Raw genomic sequence first — 22,865 nt, 5'->3', positions numbered from 1 at the left:
ATTTAGGATGAGTAGCAGGTAGCATTTCTAGCAAAAGTCAGGTTCACTGGAACGACCAGGCAGGAATGGCAAAAGGGATGCTGCCACATGAGTGGCCAGAATGGGAATCCTCTTTGTCCCCATGGGCTTAAGACAGAGAGACTAGGGCAAATGGACAGATCATGAAAGAGGGACCAAGCTACAGCAAATACTTCTTTGGTCTCTGTGGGTATAAGGCTCTCCTCCTCTGCCCAGAGACATAGGGAGATAAAAGAGACAGTGTGTATGGCAGAGGAAGCCATCACAACCTTCCTCACTGAGAGACATATAGCCTCCTGGCCTGGGGAGACTCCTCTGGTCCCTCAGGAAGCACCATAAAGGGACCAGTGGGAGCCACAATAACACCAGGTAACCAAACACCAAAATGATACCACAAAGGCTGTGAAAATGAAATGACCATTAGAACCCAAAAGAGCAGGCCAAAGTGAGACTTCTGTGTCAAGTTTAAACAGGACAACTGCTATCTAAAATAAAAGATATAAATAGCAGCCAGGGTCCCTAACATAAAAGAACATTCAGGAAACTATAAAAAAATCATCCATCATATCAGGAATCAAGAAAGTCACACTTTGAAGGAGAAAAAACAATCAAAGGATGTTAATACCATGATGAATCAGAAGCTGGAATTCTCTGACAAGGATCTCAAAGAAACTGTCAGAAAAATGGTTCAGCCATTAATTATAAAATTCCCTTGACACAAATAGAAAAATCTCAGCAAAGAAATAGAAGTTATAAAAATTTCTAAGTGGAAATTGTAGAACTGAAAAATAACAAATGAAAAACATTTTGGGTGAACTTAACAGCAGAGTGAAAATAGCAGAGGGTAGTATCAGAGAACTTTGGGAACAGAATAATAGAATTCAGCCTATTTTAACAATAGAGAGAAAATACAACAAGAAAAGATAAACAGAGCCTCAGGGGTCTGTATGATAATAGCAAAATATCCAACATTCATATCATCAGAGTTCTAAGACACAGAGGATAAAAGTGGGACTGAGAGACTATTTGAAGAAGTAATAGATGAAAGTGCCCCCAATTTGGTGAAAGATACAACATACAAATCAAGAAGCTGTGCAACCCCAAACAGAATAAACCCAAGGAAATCCATGCCAAGATGCATTATAGTTAAACATTTGAAAATTAGAGACAAAGAAAAAATTTAAAAAGCATGCCAGAGAGAAAGGAACCAGTACCTAGAGGGAAGCAGCAGTTTGAATCTGAGCAAATTTCACATTTCAAGTGTAGGCAGCCTGAGGAAGAGGCACTATGTTTTCAGCTACAGACAGGAAAGAACAATCAGCTGCAAATTCTGAACAAGGCAAAAATGTCCTTCAGGAATGAGGAGAAAGTAAAAAACATTCCTAGACAAAGAAAAAAATTATTGTGGCCAGCAGACTTCCCCTTGAAGACTGAACACAGGAAGTTCTTCAAACAGAAAGTAAATGAGAAAAGAAGGAATTTTGGAGAATGAGGAAGGAAGAAAGAACAAAAGAGAAAAATATGGTAAATACAATAGATTATCTGTTCTTCATGAGATTTATATTCGATGATTTAAACAAAAGTTACAGCATCACCTGATACTCAAGCCAATGACATTCAAAACTAGGGACAGCAAAGAAACCTAAACTGAAGGAAGATCTCCACACTCACAAAAAAGTGGTAAAATGTTGATACTAGAAGAGTGTTGTAAGTCACATTTATAAGCTGTTATACTCAGAGAAACCATTACAAAAACCATGCAAAGAGTTACACTCAAAAGCACTGGAAATAAACACTGAGGCCAAGTGGGAGATGTTCTAAACATATGAGGCTGCTTCAACATTTGAAAGCAATCGATGTAATCCACCATATCAATAGACTAAAGAAGAAAAATCATATGATACATGATCTCTCATTTGATGGGGCTTCCCTTGTGGCTCAGCTGGTAAAGAATCCTCCTGCAATGCTGGAGATTCGGTTCAATTTCTGGGTTGGGGAGATTCCCTGGAGAAGGGAAAGGCTACCCACTCCAGTATTCTGGCCTGGAGAATTCCATGGACTGTACAGTCCATGGGGTTGCAAAGAGTCAGACCCAACTGAGCGACTTTCACTCTTCCCTGTTCCCTGGTGCCTCAGTGGTAAAGAACCTGCTTGCCAATGCAGGAGATCCCTGGGTGGGCAAGATGCCCTGGAGAAGGAAATGGCAATCCACTCCAGTATTCTTGCCGCAGAAATCCCATGGACAGAGGAGCCTGGCAGGTCACAGTCCATAGGATCAAAAAGAGTTGGACACATCTTAGCCACTAAGCAACAACATATCATTTGACATAGATATAGCATTTGACAAAATCCAGTACCAATTCATGATAGAAGCTCTCAGAAAACCGGGAATGAGGGGAACTTCCTCAACTTAACAAAGAGTATGTACGAAAAACCTACAGCTAAAATCATATTTACTGGTGAAAGATTGAATATCTTTCCCTTTTAAGACCAGGATAAAGGCAAGGATGCTCACTCTCATTACCCTTATTAAATATACTACTGGAAATTCTAGCTTTTGCAGTAAGGCAAGAAAAAGAGATAAAGCCAGAAAGATTGGAAAAGAAGATAAAACCAACCCAATCTGCAGATAACATATTGTATATGTGAAAATGGTAAAAAACCCACAAAATCAAAAAACCTCCTAGACCCACTAAGTGAGTTCTGTAAGGTTGTCCATTATGGGATCATCACACAAAATGTATCACATATTGCTACACTAACAATAAACATATGATAAAGCTATATTAAAAAACCAATACCATTTGTAATTGTTCCAAATACAGTAGTAAGTCCCCTATATATGAACAAGTTCTGTTCTGAGAGCCTGGAAGTGGAGCAGCCATTTGTGACCATGAGAGTGAACTCTCAAAATTCACCAATAAAAAACAAACGATCCTTATATACTATGCAGAAAGCCCATGTGTGCAGACATTTAATTGAGGAGGATGTAAGGACTGCAGATGAGCACGTAAAAAGATATTCCATATTACTAGTCATTATGGAAATGCAAGTAAAAATCACCATGAGATGTTACACACCTATCAGAACAGTTAAAAAGTGTGTGTGTGTGTGTGTGTGTGTGTGTGTGTGTGTTCAGTCGTGTTTGACTCTTTGCAACCCCATGGACTGTAGCCTGCCAGGCTCCTCTGTCCATGGAATTTTCCAGACAAGAACACAGGAGTGGATTGCCATTTCCTCCTCCAGGGGACCTTCCCAACACAAGAACTGAACCCACATCTCCTGCATTGGCAGGCGGATTCTTTAGTGACTGAGCCACCAGGGAAGCCCCTGAAAATAAAAAAAATATTTATGACAATCTATACCAAGTTTGCTGAGCGCCGAAGAATTGATGCTTTTGAACTGTGGTGTTGGAGAAGACTCTTGAGAGTCCCTTGGACTGCAAGGAGATCCAACCAGTCCATTCTAAAGGAGATCAGCCCTGGGTGTTCTTTGGAAGGAATGATGCTAAAGCTGAAGCTCCAATACTTTGGCCACCTCATGCAAAGAGTTGACTCATTGGAAAAGACTCTGATGGTGGGAGGGATTGGGGGCAGGAGGAGAAGGGGACGACAGAGGATGAGATGGCTGGATGGCATCACGGACTCGATGGACATGAGTCTGAGTGAACTCCGGGAGTTGGTGATGGACAGGGAGGCCTGGTGTGTTGCGATTCATGGGGTTGCAAAGAGTCGTACACGACTGAGTGACTGAACTGAACTGAACTGATACCAAGTTCCGGCAAGAATGTAGAGAAACTGAATCACTCATTGATTACTGTGATAATATGAAATGGCACAGCCACTCCAGCAAATAGTCTGGCAGCTTCTTATAAAACTAAACATTCAATACTATATGAATCAACAGCTGCACTCCTGGGCTTTATCTTAAAGAAATGAAAAATTATGTTCACACAAAAATGTTTAGAACTGCTTTATTCGTAATAGCCCCAAACTAGAAACAACTCAGATGTCCATCAACAGATGAATGGTTAAACCAACTCTGGAGCATCCATATCACATGCTACTACTCTGTAATGAAGAGGACTGAAGTGTTGATACCTGTAAAATATTTGGATGAGTCTGGGGCAAAATATGTTGAGTGAAACAAGCCAAAACCCAAAGGTTATGAGTTGTATGATTCCATTTACATAACGCTTTTGAAATGACAACATTTTAGAAATGGAGAACTTAGTAGTTCCCACTAGATGGGAAAGGGTGTTGGAGGGAAATGGGTGTTGTTATAAAACAGCAAGGTCAGGGATCTTTGTGGTGATGGAAATGTTCTGTATCTTGACTGTAGGGAGGGGGGGATATGAAACCACACGTGATAAAATCAGAGAAGTACACACACACACACGAACACATGTAAAATTGGGGCAATCTGACTAAGATTGTGGACTGTATCAATGTCAATATCCTGGTTGCAAAACTGGACTTTTTTTTTTTTCCAACATGTGACCGTTGCGGGTAGCTGGGTGAAGAGCAGGTATACAGGATCTCTCTGTATGATTTATCACAAGTGCACGAGAATGTACAATTACTTCAATAATAACTTCAGTTTAACAAACACAAGTTTAGGCTTCTTTTAAAATGTTATGAGGCTTCAGCTTTATTCCTCCTTTATTCCTGTTAATACATTCTTGCACTGAAGGAAAACCGGTCATGAGATTCAAACATTTTGTTTACAGATACCTGCGTGGAGCACTTTCTTTCTCTGAATCTTTTGACTTGATGGGTCCTCTGGTATTTTTGGCATTCGTGATGATTTGACATCAGCATGAGGTTTTGCACATTTTTCTGGGGTTGAAACCATGGAACAAATTTCCTTTTGATGCCTGTTTTAGATTAAAAAGTAGACAAAGATGATGAAAGAAAAAATGTGGGAACTTCCTGTGTTCAGTCTTTAAGGGTAGGTCTGCTAGCCACAATTAATTTTTGTCTAGGAATGTTTTTATTTTCTCTTTGTTCTGATGGGCATTTATTAAATGCTTAATTTGCTAATAGGAAGACAGTGACTTTAGATGAAGAAATCCTGACTAGTACATATTTTCAACTTCTTTCCACTTTGCTATCACAAATCCGCCTGCAATGCGGGAGACCTTGGTTCAATCCCTGGGTTGGGAAGATCCCCTGGAGAAGGGAAAGGCTACCCACTCCAATATTCTGGCCTGGAGAATTCCATGGACTGTATAGTCCATGGGGTCACAAAGAGTTGGACACGACTGATCAACTTTCACTTGAGGTTAATAATCCAGCCCTTAAAAGAGATTCTATTTTGTGTATATTCATTTAGAATCAGAGAAGGAAATGGCAAGTCACTCTAGTATTCTTGCCCAGAGAATCCCAAGGACAGAGGAGTCTGGTAGGCTACAGTCCATGGGGTCCCAAAGAGTCTGACACAACCGAGCAACTTTCACCTTTTCTTTCACTTCTAAGTAAAAAGATATACTCCTGTTGGGGCATTTCTTGTTTGTCATTTTTAAATTGAACTATAGTTAATTTACAGTGTTGTGTTAGTTTTAAGAGCACAAAGTGATTCAGTTATATATATATATACATTATATATATATAATACATATATATGTTATACATACATTATACATATATACACATACACATATATATACATTTTTCAGATTCTTTTCCATTATAGGTTATTAAAAAATATTGAGTGTGCTATACAGTAGGTCCTTGTTGTTTACAATAGGGAAGCCCAGAATAAAGTTATTCTGTTTTATATATAATGGTGTATATCTGTTAATTCAAAACTCCTCCCACTGTTAATCCCAAACTCCCCCCATTCCCTACTATCTCCTTTGGTAACCATAAATTTGTTTTCCATTCCTGATAGAGTATTTATATGCTGTGATACATGAATGCTATGATGTCTGAATATCTGTACAATGTAAAATCATGTAAGATTTGACACATTTACTGAATGCTGGGGTGGTTTTGATTTTAGACATATTATTAATAGCATATAGCATGGGAAAGACCTGAAAAATCATCTATCTAAAATCCTATGACCACATCATCTTAACGAGGAAGAAACTGAGACCCACAGCAATCAACAGGTGTGGAGAGAAGTTAAGGATTCACCAAGGTCACAAAGAGTGAAGTCCAGCCCTTGAGCCTCCTGCTGCTGCTGCTAAGCTGCTCAGTCGCGTCCAACTCTGTGCAACCCCATAGACGGCAGCCCACCAGGCTCCTTCGTCCCTGGGATTCTCCAGGCAAGAATACTGGAGTGGGTTGCCATTTCCTTTTTCAAAGCATGCATGCATGCTAAGTCGCTTCAGTCGTGACCCTGAGTCAAATCTTCACAACAGCGCACTCCTACTCTGCTCTGTCACCTTCGTGTGTTGTGGTGGGGGTGCAGGATATCCACATTGGGTGCAGGTGAGACATCCTTAAGGATCACACCGGATTTGAGAACCTGCATATAAAGATGAGTATGTGAGGCTTCCTTGGCAGTCCAGTGGTTAAGACTCTGCACTTCCACTGCACAGGTTTGATCCCCAGTTGGGGAACTCAAATCCCATATGTAATGCCATTTGGTATGACCAAAAAAAATCAAAATTTAAAAAAGGATGAGTCTGTGGCTTCTGTAAGCCAATCATTAATTTGTTAGATTATGAGTTCCCTTTGCTTAAACAAAAATCCTAACATAATCATACTATGTGATGTTTTAAAAGAACTCTCACAGAGGCGGTCCTAAGATGGCAGAGGAATAGGATGGGGAGACCACTTTCTTCCCCACAAATTCATCAAAAGAACATTTAAACGCTGAGTAAATTCCACAAAACAACTTCTGAATGCTGGCAGAGGAACATCAGGCACCCAGAAAAGCAGCCCATTGTCTTTTAAAGGAGGTAGGAAAAAATATAAAAGACAAAAAAGGAGACAAAAGAGGTAGGGAGGGAGCTTAGTCCCGGGAAGGGAGTCTTAAAAAGAGAAGTTTCCAAACACCAGAAAACACTCTCACTGCCAAGTCTGTGGCGAGCCTGGGAAGCACAGAGGGCAACATAACTGGGAGGAAAAATAAATAAATAATTAAAACCCACAGATTATAAGCCCAATGGTAACTCCCCCAGCAGTGAAGCAGCGCAGATGCCTGCACCTGCCACTAGCAAGCGGGGGCTTGGCAGGGAGGTGCAGGCTGCTGCTTAGACTAAGGATCTGGCCTGAATGCCCCGAGGGCAATCTGAGCGAACTAACTTGGGTTAGCAAACCAGACTGTGGGATAACTACCATGCGAAAAGCCAGCCCTAACCTAAGACACCGCCAGGCCTGCGCACAGAACAAAGGACTGAACAGAGAGAGATAGCTGGCTGCAGACCATCCCTCTCTGGTGACAGGCTGCCAGAGCCAGAAGGGGACAATCGCAGCCCCAGAGAGACATTATCTACAAAACTGTAAGCAGGCTTCTTTGCTAACTAAGACTTCTGGGGGTTCTGGATGGTCAACATCTGCCTGAGAAGGTGTGCTGGTTGTACACCCAGAAAACTGAGCAGCAGGGATGGGGGAGGCGATAACTCGCAGCGACCGCATTCGCCAAACACCTTGTCACCTGAGCTGCTCGGACCTGGGAAGGGCACAAAACACAGGCCCAACTGAGTCCGGGCCTCTGAGGACTACCCGAGTGCCTGAACCTGAGCAGCTTAGACCTGGGAGGTGCATGCAGCCCAGGGCTGGCCTTGGACGATTCCTGGCGGAGCAACCTAGAGCCTGAGCAGTGTGGGCAGGGAGGGTACACGTGCCATGAGCAGGGGCAGGCCCAGTGTGGCTGAGGCACTGCGAACACACGCCAGTGTTATTTGTTTGAGGGGTCCCTCCCTCCCCACAGCACGACTGAACAAGTGAGCCTAAAAAAAGTGTCCACCACCGCCCTCTTTGTGTCAGGGTGGAAATCAGACACTGAAGAGACCAGCAAACAGAAGAAGCTAAAACAGAGGGAACTGCCTTGGAAGTGACAGGTGCAATAGATTAAAACCTTGTCATTAGTACCAACTACATAGGAAGGGGCCTATCTAACTTGAGAAATATAAGCCAGACCAAGGAACTATCTGAAAATAAACTGACCCCACAGTACCCACAACACCAGAGAAAGTCCTAGATATATTTTTACTATTTTTACAATCATTCTTTTTTTTTAATTTGAAAAAATTTTTAAGTCCTCTATTACTCCTTTAATTTTCACTTTTATAACCTACTACTACTTTGCAAAAAAAAAGATCCAATTTTTTAAAAGCAAACTTCATATATACATATATATTTTATAATTTTTGTGACTTTTTTTCCTCTTTTCTTTAATATTGTATTTTTGAAATTCCAAACTCTACCCTAGATTTTTAATCTTTGCTCTTTGGTATTTGTTATCAATTTTGTACCTTTAAGAACCCAATCTTCAGTACCCATTTTTACTTGGGAGCGAGATTACTGGCTTGACTGCTCTCCCCCCTTTGGACGCTCCTTAGGGCTTCCCTGGTGGCTCAGAGGGTAAAGTGTCTGCCTACAATGCAGGAGATGTGGGTTCAATCCCTGGGTTAGGAAGATCCCCTGGAGAAGGGAATGGCAACCCACTCCAGTACTCTTGCCTGGAAAATCCCATGGACTGAGAAGTCTGGTAGGCTACAGTCCATGGGGTCGCAAAGAGTCGGACATGACTGAGCAACTTCACTTCACTTCACTTTTCTCCACCAGGTCGCCTATGTCTCCTCCCTACCCCCTCTCTTCTCTACCCAACTCTGTGAATTTCTGTGTGTTCCAGACGGTGGAGAACACTTAGGGAACTAACCACTGGCTGGCTCTGTCTCTCTCCTTTTGATTCCCCCCTTTTATCTTCCTGGCCACCTCTGTCGCCTTCCTCCCTCTTCTCGTCTCTATATAACTCCATGAACATCTCTGAGCGGTCCAGTTGTGGAGTGCACAAAAGGAAGTGATTACTGGCTAGCTTGCTCTCTCCTCTTCTGATTCCACCTCATCTCATTCGGGTCACCTCTAACTCCCTCCTCCCTCTTCTCTTCTCCATGTATCTCTGTGAACCTCTCTGGGTGTCCCTCACTGTGGAGAAACTTTTCATCTTTAACCTAGATGTTTTATCAATGGTGCTGTATAGAAGGAGAAGTCTTGAGACTACTGTAAAAGTAAGACTGAAAACCAGAAGCAGGAGGCTTAAGTCCAAACCCTGAGAACACCAGAGAACTCCTGACTCCAGGGAACATTAATTGATAGGAGCTCATCAAATGCCTCCATACCTACACTGAAACCAAGCACCACCCAAGGGCCAACAAGTTCCAGAGCATGACATACCATGCAAATTCCCCAGCAACACAGGAACACAGCCCTGAGCTCCAATATACAGGCTGCCCAAAGTTACTCCAAAACCACTGACATCTCATAACTCCTTACTGGACACTTCATTGCACTCCAGAGAGAAGAAATCCAGCCCCACCCACCAGAACACCGACACAAGCTTCCCTAACCAAGAAACCTTGACAAGCCACCTGTACAACCCCACCCACAGTGAGGAAACTTCACTATAAAGAGAACTCCACAAACTGCCAGAATACAGAAAGACCACCCCAAACTCAGCAATATAAATGAGATGAAGAGATAGAGGAATACCCAGCAGGTAAAGGAACAGGATAAATGCCCACCAAACCAAACAAAAGAGGAAGAGATAGGGAATCTACCTGATAAAGAATTCCAAATAATGATAGTGAAAATGATCCAAAATCTTGAAATCAAAATGGAATCACAGATAAATAGCCTGGAGACAAGGATTGAGAAGATGCAAGAAAGGTTTAACAAGGACCTAGAAAAAATAAAAGAGTCAATATATAATGAATAATGCAATAAATGAGATCAAAAACACTCTGGAGGCAACAAATAGTAGAATAACAGAGGCAGAAGATAGGATTAGTGAATTAGAAGATAGAATGGTAAAAATAAATGAATCAGAGAGGAAAAAAGAAAAACTAATTAAAAGAAATGAGGACAATCTCAGAGACCTCCAGGAGAGTGTTAAATGCCCCAACATTCAAATCATAGGAGTCCCAGAAGAAGAAGACAAAAAGAAAGACCATGAGAAAATACTTGAGGAGATAATAGTTGAAAACTTCCCTAAAATGGGGAAGGAAATAATCACCCAAGTCCAAGAAACCCAGAGAGTTCCAAACAGGATAAACCCAAGACAAAACACCCCAAGAGACATATTAATCAAATTAACAAAGATCAAACACAAAGAACAAATATTAAAAGCAGCAAGGGAAAAACAACAAGTAACACACAAGGGGATTCCCATAAGGATAACAGCTGATCTGTCACTAGAAACTCTTCAGGTCAGGAGGGAATAGCACAGGACATACTTAAAGTGATGAAAGAAAATAACCTACAGCCCAGATTACTGTACCCAGCAAGGATCTCATTCAGATATGAAGGAGAAACCAAAAGCTTTACAGAGAAGCAAAGGCTGAGAGAATTCAGCACCACCAAACCAGCTCTCCAGCAAATGCTAAAGGATCTTTTCTAGACAGGAAACACAAAAAGGGTGTATAAACTTGAACCCAAAACAATAAAGTAAATGGCAACAGGATCATACTTATCAATAATTACCTTAAACATAAATGGGTTGAATACCCCAACCAAAAGACAAAGACTGGCTGAATGGATACAAAAACAAAGCCCCTACATATGCTGTCTACAAGAGACTCATCTCAAAACAGGGGACACATACAGACTGAAAGCGAAGGGCTGGGAAAAGATTTTCCATGCAAATAGAGACCAAAAGAAAGCAGAAGTAGCAATATTCATATCAGATAAAATAGACTTTAAAACAAAGGCTGTGAAGAGAGACAAAGAAGGACACTACATAATGATCAAAGCATCAATCCAAGAAGAAGATATAACAATTATAAATATATATGCACCCAACATAGGAGCACAGCAATATGTAAGACAAATGCTAACAAGTATGAAAGGGGAAATTAACAATAACACAATAATAGTGGGAGACTTTAATACCCCACTCACATCTATGGATAGATCAACTAAACAGAAAATTAACAAGGAAACACAAACTTTAAATGATACAATACACCAGTTAGACCTAATTGATATCTATAGGACATTTCACCCCAAAACAATGAATTTCACCTTTTTCTCAAGCACACACGGAACCTTCTCCAAGATAGATCACATCCTGGGCCATAAATCTAGCCTTGGTAAATTAAAAAAAAAAAAAAAACTGAAATCATTCCAAGCATCTTTTCTGACCACAATGCAGTAAGATTAGCTCTCAATTACAGGAGAAAAACTATTAAAAATTCCAACATATGGGGGCTGAACAACATACTGCTGAATAACCAACAAATCACAGAAGAAACAAAAAAAGAAATCAAAATATGCACAGAAATGAATGAAAATGAAAACACAACAACCCAAAACCTGTGGGACACTGTAAAAGCAATGCTAAGGGGAAAGTTCATAGCAATACAGGCATACCTCAAGAAACAAGAAAAAAGTCAAATAAATAACCTAACTCTACACCTAAAGCAACTAGAAAAGGAAGAAATGAAGAATCCCACGGTTAGGAGAAGGAAAAAAATCTTAAAAATTAGGGCAGAAATAAATGCAAAAGAAACAAAAGAGACCATAGCAAAAATCAACAAAGCCAAAAGCTGGTTCTTTGAAAGGATAAATAAAATTGACAAACCATTAGCCAGACTCATCAAGAAACAAAGGGAGAAAAATCAAATCAATAAAATTAGAAATGAAAATGGAGAGATCACAACAGACAACACAGAAATACAAAGGATCATAAGAGACTACTATCAGCAATTATATGCCAATAAAATGGACAACATGGAAGAAACGGACAAATTCTTAGAAAAGTACAACTTTCCAAAACTGAACCAGGAAGGAATAGAAAATCTTAACAGACCCATCACAAGCACAGAAACTGAAACTGTAATCATAAATCTTCCAGCAAACAAAAGCCCAGGTCCAGACAGCTTCCCAGCTGAATTCTACCAAAAATTTAGAGAAGAGCTAACACCTATTCTACTCAAACTCTTCCAGAAAATTGCAGAAGAAGGTAAACTTCCAAACTCATTCTATGAGAGCACCATCACCCTAATACCAAAACTTGACAAAGATGCCACAAAAAAAGAAAACTATAGGCGAATATCACTGATGAACATAGATGCAAAAGTCCTTAACAAAATTCTAGCAATCAGAATCCAACAACACATTAAAAAGATTATACGCCATGATCAAGTGGGCTTTATCCCAGGGATGCAAGGATTCTTCAATATCCACAAATCAATCGATGTAATACACCACATTAACAAATTGAAAAATAAAAGCCATATGATTATTTCAATAGATGCAGAGAAAGCCTTTGACAAAATTAAACATCCATTTATGATAAAAACTCTCCAGAAAGCAGGAATAGAAGGAACATACCTCAACATAATAAAAGCTATATATGACAAACCCACAGCAAACATTATCCTCAATGGTGAAAAACTGAAAGCATTTCCCCTAAGTCAGGAACAAGACAAGGGTGCCCACTTTCACCACTACTATTCAACATAGTTTGGGAAGTTTTGGCCACAGCAATCAGAGCAGAAAAAGAAATAAAAGGAATCCAAATTGGAAAAGAAGAAGTAAAACTCTCACTGTTTGTAGATGACATGATCCTCTACATAGAAAACCCTAAAGACTCCACCAGAAAATTACTAGAGCTAATCAATGAATATAGTAAAGTTGCAGGATATAAAATCAACACAGAGAAATCCCTTGCATTCCTATACACTAATAATGAGAAAATAGAAAGAGAAATTAAGGAAACAATTCCATTCACCATTGCAACGAAAAGAATAAAATACTTAGGAATATATCTACCTAAAGAAACTAAAGACCTATATACAGAAAACTATAAAACACTGGTGAAAGAAATCAAAGAGGACAGATGGAGAAATATACCATGTTCATGGATCAGAAGAATCAATATAGTGAAAATGAGTATACTACCCAAAGCTATCTATAGATTCATGCAATCCCTATCAAGCTACCAACGGTATTTTTCACAGAGCTAGAACAAATAATTTCACAATTTGTATGAAAATACAAAAAACATCGAATAGCCAAAGCAATCTTGAGAAAGAAGAATGGAACTGGAGGAATCAACCTGCCTGACTTCAGGCTCTACTACAAAGCCACAGTCATCAAGACAGTATGGTACTGGCACAAAGACAGAAATATAGATCAATGGAACAAAATAAAAAGCCCAGAGATAAATCCACACACCTATGGACACCTTATCTTTGACAAAGGAGGCAAGAATATACAATGGATTAAAGACAATCTCTTTAACAAGTGGTGCTGGGAAAACTGGTCAACCACTTGTAAAAGAATGAAACTAGAACATTTTCTAACACCATACACAAAATTAAACTCAAAATGGATTAAAGATCTAAATGTAAGACCAGAAACTATAAAACTCCTAGAGGAGAACATGGGCAAAACACTCTCTGACATACATCACAGCAGGATCCTCTATGACCCACCTCCCAGAATACTGGAAATAAAAGCAAAAATAAACAAATGGGATCTAATTAAACTTAAAAACTTCTGCACAACAAAGGAAACTATAAGCAAGGTGAAAAAACAGCCTTCGGAATGGGAGAAAATAATAGCAAATGAAGCAATTGACAAACAACTAATCTCAAAAATATACAAGCAACTCCTGGAGTTCAATTCCAGAAAAATAAACAACTCAATAAAAAAATGGGCCAAAGAACTAAACAGACATTTCTCCAAAGAAGACATACAGATGGCTAACAAACACATGAAAAGATGCTCAACATCACTCATTATCAGAGAAATGCAAATCAAGACCACAGTGAGGTACCATTTCATGCCAGTCAGAATGGCTGCGATCCAAAAGTCTACAAGCAATAAATGCTGGAGAGGGTGTGGAGAAAAGGGAACCCTCCTACACTGTTGGTGGGAATGCAAACTAGTACAGCCACTATGGAGAACAGTGTGGAGATTCCTTAAAAAACGGGAAATAGAACTGCCTTATGACCCAGCAATCCCACTGCTGGGCATACACACTGAGGAAACCAGAATTGAAGGAGACATGTGTACCCCAATGTTCATCTCAGCACTGTTTATAATAGCCAGGACATGGAAGCAACCTAGATGTCCATCAGCAGATGAATGGATAAGAAAGCTGTGGTACATATACACAATGGAGTACTACTCAGCCATTAAAAAGAATACATTTGAATCAGTTCTAATGAGGTGGATGAAACTGGAGCCTATTATCCAGAGTGAAGTAAGCCAGAAAGAAAAACACCAATACAGTATACTAATGCATATATATGGAATTTCCAAAGATGGTAAGGATAACCCTGTATGGGAGACAGCAAAAGAGACACAGATGTATAGAACAGTCTTTTGGACTCTGTGGGAGAGGGAGAGGGTGGGATGATTTGGGAGAATGGCATTGAAACATGTATAATATCATATATGAAATGAACTGCCAGTCCAGGTTCGATGCGGGATACAGGGTGCTTGGGGCTGGTGCACTGGGATGACCCAGAGGGATGGTACGGGGAAGGAAGAGGGAGAGGGGTTCAGGATGGGGAACAAATGTATACCTGTGGTGGATTCATGTTGATGTATGGCAAAACCAGTACAATATTGTAAAGTAATTAACCTCCAATTAAAATAAATAAATTTATATTTTAAAAATTTTTTAAAAAGTAAAAAAAATAAATAAAAGAACTCTCACAAAGCACTGTAGAAAGAAATGGTAAAGAGATCCAGCAGAGCACCCAAGAGGACCTCTGTGATGGGGAAGTGGGTGCTTTGCCATGCTTACTTGTCTCTATCTTTTTCTGCATTGTACCACCAGTCCATGACCAATGACTCTGAGTAAAGGCCTTGCACCTTCTCTAGATCACTGCGTCCTTGCTCCATTTCCTTAATTAAAAGAGTCAGATCTTCATTCTGGCAAAATAAGTAAACACATTGCAAGATTATACGAAAGTTCAGATTCCAAACATTTCTAACAAAAAACCAAACTGTATCAGGAAAAGAAGAATCTAAAGAATTTCATGTAGTTTTTATTTATTTTTTAGACAGCCTAATTGAGGTGTGGCAGAAAATGAAGAGGAACTAAAGAGCCTTTTGATGAGAGTGAAACAGAAGAGTGAAAAAGCTGGCTTAAAATTCAACATTCAAAAAACTAACATCATGGCATCCGCTGCCATCATTCATGGCAAACAGAAGAGAAAAAAGTGGAAGCAGTGACAGAGTTTCTTTTTTTGGGTTCCAAAATCATTGTGGACAGTGACTACAGTCATAAAATTAAAAGACACTTGCTCCTTGGAAGGAAAGCTATGACAAACCTAGACAGTGTATTAAAAAGCAGAGACATCATTTTGCTGACGAAAGTCCATATAGTGAAAGCTATGGTTTTTCCAGTAGTCATGTACAGATAGCTGAAGAATTGATGCTTTTGAACTGTGGTGCTGGAGAAGACTCTTTAGAGTCCCTTGGACTACAAGGACATCAAACCAATCAATCTTAAAGGAAATCAACCCTGAATATTCATTGGAAGCGGAGAAGGCAATGGCACCCCACTCCAGCACTCTTGCCTGGAAAATCCCATGGATGGAGTAGCCTGGTAGGCTGCAGTCCATGGGGTCTCGAAGAGTCGGACACGACTAAGCAACTTCACTTTCACTTTTCACTTTCATGCATTGGAGAAGGAAATGGCAACCCACTCCAGTGTTCTTGCCTGGGGAATCCCAGGGACAGGGGAGCCTGGTGGGCTGCCGTCTATGGGGTTGCACAGAGTCGGACATGACTGAAGCTACTTAGCACCAGCAGCAGCATTCATTGGAAGGACTGATTCCTAAAGCTGAAGCTCCAATACTTTAGCCACCTGATGAGTAGGACTGACTTTGGAAAAGACCCTGATACTGGGAAAGACTGAAGGCAAGAGGAGAAGGGGCAACAGAGGATGAGATGGTTGGATGGCATCACCGACTCAATGGACATGAGTTTGAGCAAACTCCAGGAAACAGTGAAGGACAGGGAAGCCTGCTGTGCTGCAGTCCATGGGGTTGCATGACTTAGCAACTCAACAACAACAAACTGAATGTATGTAAAATGTACCATTTGAACAGTTTTGGCATTCACACTTGTGAAATCATCTCTGCAACTGAGATAATAATTATATCCATTACCCTCTATAAAGTTTGTTTGTATCCCACTGTAGATCTGCCCTCCCTCTTAGCCCCTCTTCAAAAAACAAGCAACTATTCATCTACTTGCTGTCACTATCAGTTTCAATTTTCTGGAATTTTACTTGACTATTTTTTCAGCAGGTCTATATTTGTTTTCAGCAAAATACCCATGAAGTTTACTATTTTAACCATTTTTAAAGTGTGTACACATCAGTAGCATTAAGAACATCTACGATATTGTGCAACCATCACTATTATCTAGTTCAAGAACTTTTTAAATCACCCAAATGGAAACCCATACCTATTTTAAATTAATTTTTATTAGAGTATAGTTGCTTTATGGAATTTTATTTAAATGGAATCATACAGTATATCATCTTTTTGTGTCTAGTTTACTTTCATAATTATTTTGAGATTCACCCATGATACAGCATGAATCAATAGTACATTCATTTCTAGGGCTGAGTGGTATTCTATTTTATACCAAATCCAAAATTTAGTCACCTGTAGATGGACATTTGAGTTTCCAGGTTTGAGCTATGATAAATACTAAAGCTATTGTGTACAAGTCTTCATATGAACATCTGCTTTCATATCTCTTGGGTCAATGAATAAGATCACATGGGTGGTGATGTTGAACTTTTCAAGAAATGACCAAACTGTTTTCCAACATGATTGCACTAGTTTACATTCCCATTCGTAATATATGAGAGTTCTAGTTCCTCCACATCCTTGTAAAAACTTGATAAGGTCAGTTGCCTTAATTTTAGCCATTTTAATAGCTGTGTAATGGTATTTCATTATGGTTAATTTGTGTTTCCCTAATGATTAATGATATTAAGCATCCTTTCATGATCTTGTTTGAAATGTATATATCTTCTTTGGTAGGGTGTCTGTCCAAATCTTTTGCCCATTTTTTGTTTCCTTGAGTTTTGAGAAATCTTAATATATTCTGGATACAAGACAATGAATACAATTTGAAAATATTTTCTCCCAGTCTACAACTTGTCTTTTAGTTATCTTAGCATTGTCTTGGAGAAGGAAATGGCAACCCACTCTGGTGTTCTTGCCTGGAGAATCCCAGGGACGGGGGAGCCTGGTGGGCTGCTGTCTATGGGGTCACACAGAGTCGGACACGACTGAAGTGACTTAGCAGCAGCAGCAGCACTGTTTTTTAAAGAGAAATTTTTAATTTTGATTAAATCAAATATATTGAGTTGCTTTATATGGACTATGTTTTTGATATCCTAATAAATTTTTTTTTGGTCTAAGACAATGTCTCAAAGGGTTTTTCATATGTTCTCTTCTATGAGGGGAAAAAACCTAGGTTTTACATTTAGATCCATGTATCATTTTGAGTTAATTTTTTATTACAGTGTGATGTATGGAGCAAAGTGTGTCTATTTTATCCAACTGTTCCAACATTTGTTGGAGGAAAAAAAATACTTTCTCCACTGAATTGCCTTTGGATCTCTGTTGAAAATCAGTTATCCACATATGTGTTAGTCTATTTCTGGTTTTGCTATTCTGTTCTGTTGATCTATAAATCTGTCTTTACACTAATACCACCCTGTCTTAATGACTATAGCTTTATACATCTTGAGATCAAGTAGTATTAGTCTTTCAACTTTGATTTTCTTTTTCAAAGCATTTTGGCTATTTGAAATCTTCTGAATTTCCATGGAATTAGTTTGTCAACTTTTACTAAAAAGCCTGCTGAAATTTTGATTAGGAATGTGTTGTCTATTTTTTTCCTCTCTTAGTATTCTTTTTATTTTCATATAAATTAATGTCCTAGAAAAATTAAAATGAAAACACTAAATACAGTACTGCACATGGCAACCTCTGTTATATGCCCTATTATAGCACTGAAGAGGGTCATATACACATGGAATACACATGGAAGGACTGAAGGAGACAGGAAGATGGCAGAACAGCAACTTGAGAACCACTACCAGTCCATTCTGAAGGAGATCAGCCCTGGGATTTCTTTGGAAGGAATGATGCTGAAGCTGAAACTCCAGTACTTTGGCCACCTCATGCGAAGAGTTGACTCATTGGAAAAGACTCTGATGCTGGGAGGGATTGGGGGCAGGAGGAGAAGGGGACAACAGAGGATGAGATGGCTGGATGGCATCACCGACTCGACGGACGTGAGTCTGAGTGAACTCCGGGAGTTGGTGATGGACAGGGAGGCCTGGTGTGCTGCTATTCATGGGGTCGCAAAGAGTCAGACATGACTGACTGACTGACTGACTGAACTGACTGACTGACTGACTGACTCTGTCTGTGCCTGTCAACTACAGATTGAAAGGTAAAGGAACGACTACACAAATACAACAGAGATACAATTCAGATTTTCTTTTTGAGAATGCACATTCTAACATTGTGATGTCTTCTAACCCATAAACAACATACAACCCTCCATGTTTTATAGTTTTCAGTGACAGGCCTTTCACACACTTTGACAAATCTGTCACTACATGTTTCATATTTTTGATGAGATTGTAAATGATAATTTTTATTTTAATGTTTATTGTTATTTGCTAATATGACAACATTTTTGTATGTTATATGTTGACCTTATAGGATACTACAATCTTGCTAACTTCAATTATTAGTTCCAGTAGCATTTTTGTATATTCCATTGGATGTTGAATGAAAATATAGTTTAATTTTATTCTATTTCAGAAGGTTTTTCTGTATATGTACTACATAATATATATACCTAAGTATTTCATTTTGGATGAAATACTAAATTTCAATATTTAATTTTGAATTCTGTATGTTTATTTTTACTTTATCAAAATGTGATTGAATTTTGTGTGCTGATCTTATAACCAGTGACCTTGCTGAACTCAGTTAATAGTTCTAGGAGTTTTTTGGTAGCTCCCTTGGACTTTTATTTGTTACTTGCAAATAGGGACAGGTATATTTCTTCCTTTTGAATCTGTATCCCTTTTATTTTCTTGCCTTGTTGTCTTGGTAGAGCTTCCAGTAGTATGTTGAATGTGACTGGGAAGAGTGGATGCAGCTAAATTCCCTGGAAATGGATTGACCCTTTCACATTTTGCATTTATGATTTTCTCGACAGAAGTAGAGTAGCATTTGGCTGTTCCCACTATTGAGGCAAGATCTTCCTTTAAACTTTACCCAATACCCACTGAATTATGAGGTTTTCTAGTCTAGGTGATGGGAGTGGGCATTGCCCTCTGATGAGCTCAGAGTACTAGTCTGTCTGATTCTTTTGAGTGAGTCATTTCCAGACTCTGGTATTAATAGTTTCTCACATGTAAGCATTGATCAGTGTTCTGGCTTGTCCTGGATTTAAAGTCACTCCTTAGAACAGACAATAAGAAACACGTTCTCTAGAGGGGCACACTTGACATGCACATCTTCTGGCCAAAATTGGAGGATTAGGGCATAGAATTTTATTTACTTTCTTGTATTAGCTCATTACAACGAATTGTTTCATCAGATGGTCACATGGTTATACAGCCTGATGAGTCAGAAGACAACTGCCTAGCAAGTGAATTTTTTGAAACTTTCCCACAAATATGTGCAAACAGGCAGTGGTTAACAAACCTTATGTATGGACCCCCAGGGTGTTTGTTCCTAAAGTTTGGCAAAATGTTGATAATTGTTAAATTTGACTGATAGGTACATGGTCTATATGTATATATATACTCTTCTACTTTTGCATTTGTTTGCAACATTCCATAATAAAAAGCTTAGAAGAAAAATGGAATCTATTAGGATTCCTGGGCCTTTGTGCCTGGAGCCGGATTTGGTAGCTTGGTAGTGGAACTCGAGAATCTGAATTTTCACAGGTGCCCTAGCTCAGGTGGTCCTTAGGCCACCACAGTTTGCAGGACACTAGCTGTTAGGTGATTCATTTTCTCAAGTTAGTTGTCCTTATGGTTGCTGTTCTCCCCATCATTGTCCACAGATCTCCAACCATTAGTGCTCAAGTAAGTAAACACTCTCTGCTCGGCTCATGAAGCTCTTACCTGAACAGCCTCTGGAGTACAGGGATCCTTCCAGCCAAAATTATAAGAATGAAACTCTCCTCCAGTCAAAGAAGCAAGGTCTTTCAAAAATCCATCTGCAATCTCATCATTGTAACAGAAGGAGATGGTGTAAATAGGAATTTTCTGAAAAACTTTGACCTGGTCCATAACCATTTCAGGTGACTGAAATGATACATTTTCAGGGAAAACAAGGGAGATAGAGAGGAAGAGACAAAAAAACAAATACGTGAAAGTCCCTAGTATTTGTTCTAGATAGTGAAGTTCTCAATTAGTAATTCCTTATACAGTGGAGAGTGACTTCTTGGAAAGGTGTCAATCCAATTTGACTGACAAAGTAAACTGCCAGGTGGTGAGAGTACGAAGACCAGTGACTCAACGCATGCCCTCTGAGGGCTCACAGTTCTGACTAATCCAATTACTCGATTTAGTGCACCTAGAATCTATGCTTTTAAAGGGTTGGACCTGGTGGCTCAGATAGTAAGCAATCTGCCTGCAATGTGGGAGACCCAGATTTGATCCCTGGGTTGGGAAGATGCCCTGGAGAAGAGAATGGTTACCCACTCCAGTATTCTTGTGGGGACAATTCCATGGACAGAGAGCCCGGCAAGCTATAGTCCATGGGGTTGTAAACAGTTGGACAAGACTGAGCAAATAACACATATATACACATAATTTTGAGCAGGGCTTTCCAGATGGTGTTAATGGTAAAGAACTTGCTTGCCAGTGCAGGAAACTCGAGTTCAGTCCTTGGGTCAGGAAGATACCCTGGAGGAGGGCATGGCAACCCACTCACTCCAGTATTCTTGCCTGGAGAATCCCACGGACAGAGGAGCCTGGCAGGCTACAGTCCATGGGGTCACAAAGAGTCGGACACGACTAAAGTGACTTAGCACACACGCATACACATACTTCTGGACACTTAAAGTACTGAGTCATGGGTAAGACATCCTGGATACTGGGATTCTAAAGAATGAGGCCACAGAATCTTGGAGTGGCTTCCAAAGCTTCTACTCCTAAAAAGCAATGTCCAGCTTTAGATACCGGAGAAGGCAATGGCAACCCACTCCAGTACTCTTGCCTGGAAAATCCCATGGACGGAGGAGCCTGGTAGGCTGCAGTCCATGGGGTCACTAGGAGTTGGACACGACTGAGTGACTTCACTTTGACTTTTCATTTTCATGCACTGGAGAAGGAAATGGCAACCCACTCCAGTGTTCTTGCCTGGAGAATCCCAAGGACAGGGGAGCCTGGTGGGCTGCCATCTATGGGGTCGCACAGAGTCGGACATGACTGAGGTGACTTAGCAGCAGCAGCTTTAGATACCTCAGAGTGAAAAAAAGTGCTATCTCAGAGTGAAAAAAGAGACATTTATTAGGGTCCTTTCATGTTCTGAGCACTCTGCTGGGGACATAATACCCCAGTTAACCCTCTTGTGACAGGGTTTTGGAAAGATTACTAGTTGCCCAACTCTCCTTTTTACTGTCAGAGACCTGGTTTTCTTTTCAAGACAGCAACAGACTCAGCTAAAAACAAACATACAAACATAACAAAACACACATGAAAACTCATCTTCTGACACTTTTTTTTTTTTTTTTTGCAGCTAGGAGTGACCATGTGACCCAGGTCTGTCCGTTGAAGTTTCAAGGGAAAGTTTTCTTTTGCTAATAAAATAGACAAAGACTTAACAAAAAAAGCTAATGTCCTTCCCTTTTCCACCCCTGCCTCCTGGAAAATGGACACTCTGCTTAGGCATGAAGCAGCTGTTTTGTAACCATGAGGGTGGATGTCAAACACAAAGATCAGGTGAAGCATGAAGATTACAAGAAGCCTGTTTTCTTGGAGATATCCTTGCTGTATAACCTAGACTACCTACCACCAGGCTTCTTCTTCATAGGAATATAAATCTCTCCATTTCAGTTATCATTTGTCTGCTCTTCTGCTTTTTTCTCAAAGTAATATGAAATCCTAATTGGCACAGTAGGTATGGATTCCACTTAAAGATGGAGAAATTGAGGCTCAGAAGGACTAACCTTCCTAGGGTCATCAATCTCTTAAATGGTAAGACTAGTTTCAAAGACAGATTTTAGTACTAGAAGCAATATCAGATTATTTGTTTTCCCCTGCTTGCACTAAAGACTGTCACTTGGCAAGGATCGACTCTCGAAACATTACCAGACACACGGGGAAGGTGAACTGATGATTTGCCCTGCTGCCGCTCCACCAGCACCACCACACCCCAGTCAGCGCCCTCAGAAGCTGCCTCTGGTTGTCCTGCCCTCATTGCTTCTGTATTTCTCAGTCCCTCTTTGACTGATTCAACTTGCTGGCTCCTTTAGCCAGTTTCCACTCTCCACCCCCAATTCCTATTCTTTGACTATTAACCCTTCCAAAATGTTTCCTATGAACCCCGGGGAGGTGGGGTGATGAGGGAGGAGGCCTCTGGACTCAACACCTGCTGGCCTTCAGCAGCTCACATGCTGCTCAGGGAGGCGCCAGTTGAGTGGTCCCCT

General features: G+C 40.0%; 1 protein-coding gene across 1 annotated transcript in view; it reads right to left on the bottom strand.

Moving 5' to 3' along the window:
• Positions 1–22,865, bottom strand: part of VWA3B (von Willebrand factor A domain containing 3B) — a 179,413-nt gene that overhangs the window by 67,148 nt on the left and 89,400 nt on the right. The window contains exons 13-15 of the mRNA XM_052649405.1: positions 20,335–20,517; positions 14,953–15,080; positions 4,752–4,894 (exon numbers count right to left, since the gene is read on the bottom strand). Coding sequence (XP_052505365.1) covers positions 4,752–4,894; positions 14,953–15,080; positions 20,335–20,517 — 454 coding nt within the window. The remainder of the gene's footprint in view (positions 1–4,751; positions 4,895–14,952; positions 15,081–20,334; positions 20,518–22,865) is intronic.

The sequence above is a fragment of the Budorcas taxicolor genome, chromosome 11 (genome assembly GCF_023091745.1).
Source record: "Budorcas taxicolor isolate Tak-1 chromosome 11, Takin1.1, whole genome shotgun sequence".
Lineage (NCBI taxonomy): Eukaryota > Metazoa > Chordata > Mammalia > Artiodactyla > Bovidae > Budorcas > Budorcas taxicolor.
The sequence above is the reverse complement of the archived record's forward strand: the minus strand, read 5'-3'. Positions and strand labels throughout refer to the sequence as shown.